We start from the raw sequence: 2,544 nt of genomic DNA on the forward strand, positions 1-2,544 counted from the left end.
GGCTCATGAAACATGAGTATCCTAGTGTAAAGGATGCTTAAAATTAGAAGAAAAAACTTGTTTGATAAGAGTTAAAATTTCCTCCATGTAATCAATGGAACCTGAATCACTCATGAAAGGAAAAACTCCCTTTCCTAGTATTGCCTTTTGCTCAGGGGAATGATTTTTTGCTCAAGGTTTTTTTTTTTTTTTTTTCAGAGCAATGTTGATATCCTTATTCCTCAGGCTATAGATTACTGAGTTGCACATGGGCACCACAGTAATCTAGAACAAGGATACTTTTCTCTGGTTCACAGGTAAAAGAGAAGTATGGCTTGAGGTACATGAATGTTCTTGACCCAAAGAAAAGAGAAACCGCAATCATGTGGGAACTATAGGTACTGAAGTCTTTGAAATTCCCCTCAGTGAAATGAATATAGAGACTGTTGGAGGGGATGAGGGCATAAGAAATGAAGACGGTAATTGTGGGCACACCAGTATCAATGCTCACAACAAAAACCACCATCTTATTCACATGGTGGATGGTGCAAGAGTGCGTGAGAAAGGGAAGGATGTCGTCACACACATAGTGGTCAACGAGATTGCTGGCACAGAAGGTCATCCTGATCATGCACACAATGTGGGCCATAGCCCCAGGAAACCCCATCACATAGACAACCAAGAAAAGGAACAGGCAGACCTGGGGAGACACAGTGGCTGTGTAAACCAGTGGGTCACAGATGGCAACATGGTCATATGCCATTGCTGACAGGGTGAAAGACTCAGAGATAACAAAGAAAAGAAAGAAGAGTTGAGTCACACACCCTGTGTGGGAGATGGTCTTCTTTGAGACAAAACTCATCAGCGCTTTGGAAGTGAATACAGTGGATTAGTGGAAATCTATGAGGACAAGTTATAGAAGAAAAAGTACATGAGGGTGTGCAGGTGAGAGTTCAGTCCAATCAGGGTTATCAAGCCCAAGTTTCCTACCACAGTGACCATGTAGAAATCTAGAAACAGGAAGAAGAGGAGGATCTGGAGTTCCATTTGGTTGGTTAAGCCTGCAAGGATAAACTCTGTCACAGAGAAATTCTCAGCTACCATTCTCGTTCAAGGCATTCTATGGGGACGAAAGAAAAGAGTCACTTAGAGAAAGAAAAAGAGACCACTGCTGCCCTTCCCGTTCTTGAGAATTAGATCTACAAAGACAGATTTTGGACTTCAGCAGAAAGGTTTTCTGGATGTTGTGGGTCTGTTCTCATAGCACCCTAGTGACTTTCTCATGGTGGATGGACCTGTCTCCATAGTGAGAGCAGGTGCTACCAGGAAGAAGGTCCCAAGGACGAACAGAGCAGTCTCCCAGATCTTTACTTTGGTCCATTTATTGTTTCCTTCCAACTCTGGTTTCTGCTTAGGTTTACCAAAACTAGGGCCACTCTTTGGGGAAAGACCTCTCAGAGGCTGGAGCCACTCTAACTGTGCTTGGAGTGTCTGTTTCATGGTCATGAATTAGGTAAGTATGTGTGTGCTCATTAAAAGTACATATCCTGCTGCTCCGATCCAAACATAATAAATCAGAACTTCCAAGGGTGGGGCTTTACAATCTGTTTTCTCTTCTAAATCTCTCCTGGTAGTCCGAATATTTAGCTAGGTTTGAGATTCACTGATCTAATCCTGGTACCATGTATCTTCCAGACAAGAAAACTGAGACCCAACCAATCACAGAGCTAGTTAGTGGTAGAGACTGGAATAAAACATGGGTCTAACCTCTCCAGTTGAAGAGGTTTTTCAAACTACTCAGAAGAAGCCCATGTGGCCTTTGGTTTTTCTGAAATGGGAGTATAAGTAAAGGACATAATTGGACATCAGTCCTGGAACAGCAGCCCAGAGTTATACAGGGGAGACACTTGAATGTTACAATGGGAAACGTATGTGCAATGTGATGCCATGAAACATTTTCAATAGGGAAATGACATGATCAGGGGAAGGACATGATCAGATGTGCTAAGGAAGACCAACTAGTCTAATAGGCTACTAGGAATCAATGACTTGAAGCAACAGTGTCTTCAGGCACTATGTTTTTCCTTTTAAACAAAGCACAGTAATAAGATAAGGGACAAGGGATGGACTTTCAGAACAAGTAACAAATGAAACAAAGGCCTTTCCAAGCTTTTGAGCATATTGCGAATCACATCATGTGGGCCTTGCCTTACAGCTGTGGTGTCCTCTACCCTTTACTCCGGACATTTTTATAAGGCTCCGAGTTCAGGTTCCATCAGCAAGCTCTCCACGTTGGACATTTTTTTCTGCTTTATTTTATATTACTCAGCTCACCTTTTTGGTTTTTACTGTTGCTGTGGCAGCTGGCTGCATGCAGTTGGTGCCCCCAAAACTTGGCTCCTAAGCTGTACCACGTGTGCTCTGCTTTCTGCCCTAGAATGACATCTCTGTCACCACATTTAGAATGTCTGTGGGAGTCCACGCAACCACTCTGGTGCAAACCTTTAAGTGTGAAGGCATTAATGCCCCATGGGAGCCCACGGGTAAATGCTCCAGTTTTCTACA

At 43.1% G+C, this 2,544-nt stretch overlaps 1 protein-coding gene across 1 annotated transcript; it reads right to left on the reverse strand.

Moving 5' to 3' along the window:
• Nucleotides 1-219: 219 nt before the first annotated feature.
• LOC107505940 (olfactory receptor 145-like) lies at nt 220-859 on the reverse strand. Its single transcript, XM_036221668.1, has one exon. It carries the CDS (start codon nt 839-841, stop codon nt 227-229), a length of 615 nt encoding a protein of 204 aa, XP_036077561.1. The 5' UTR covers nt 842-859; the 3' UTR covers nt 220-226.
• Nucleotides 860-2,544: the final 1,685 nt, after the last annotated feature.

The sequence above is a fragment of the Rousettus aegyptiacus genome, unplaced genomic scaffold (assembly GCF_014176215.1).
Source record: "Rousettus aegyptiacus isolate mRouAeg1 unplaced genomic scaffold, mRouAeg1.p scaffold_m13_p_5, whole genome shotgun sequence".
Classification (NCBI taxonomy): domain Eukaryota; kingdom Metazoa; phylum Chordata; class Mammalia; order Chiroptera; family Pteropodidae; genus Rousettus; species Rousettus aegyptiacus.

Bases quoted from the DNA above. Each gene is read 5' to 3' on its own strand.
- LOC107505940 (XM_036221668.1), bottom strand. From the start codon at position 841: ATGAGTTTTGTCTCAAAGAAGACCATCTCCCACACAGGGTGTGTGACT.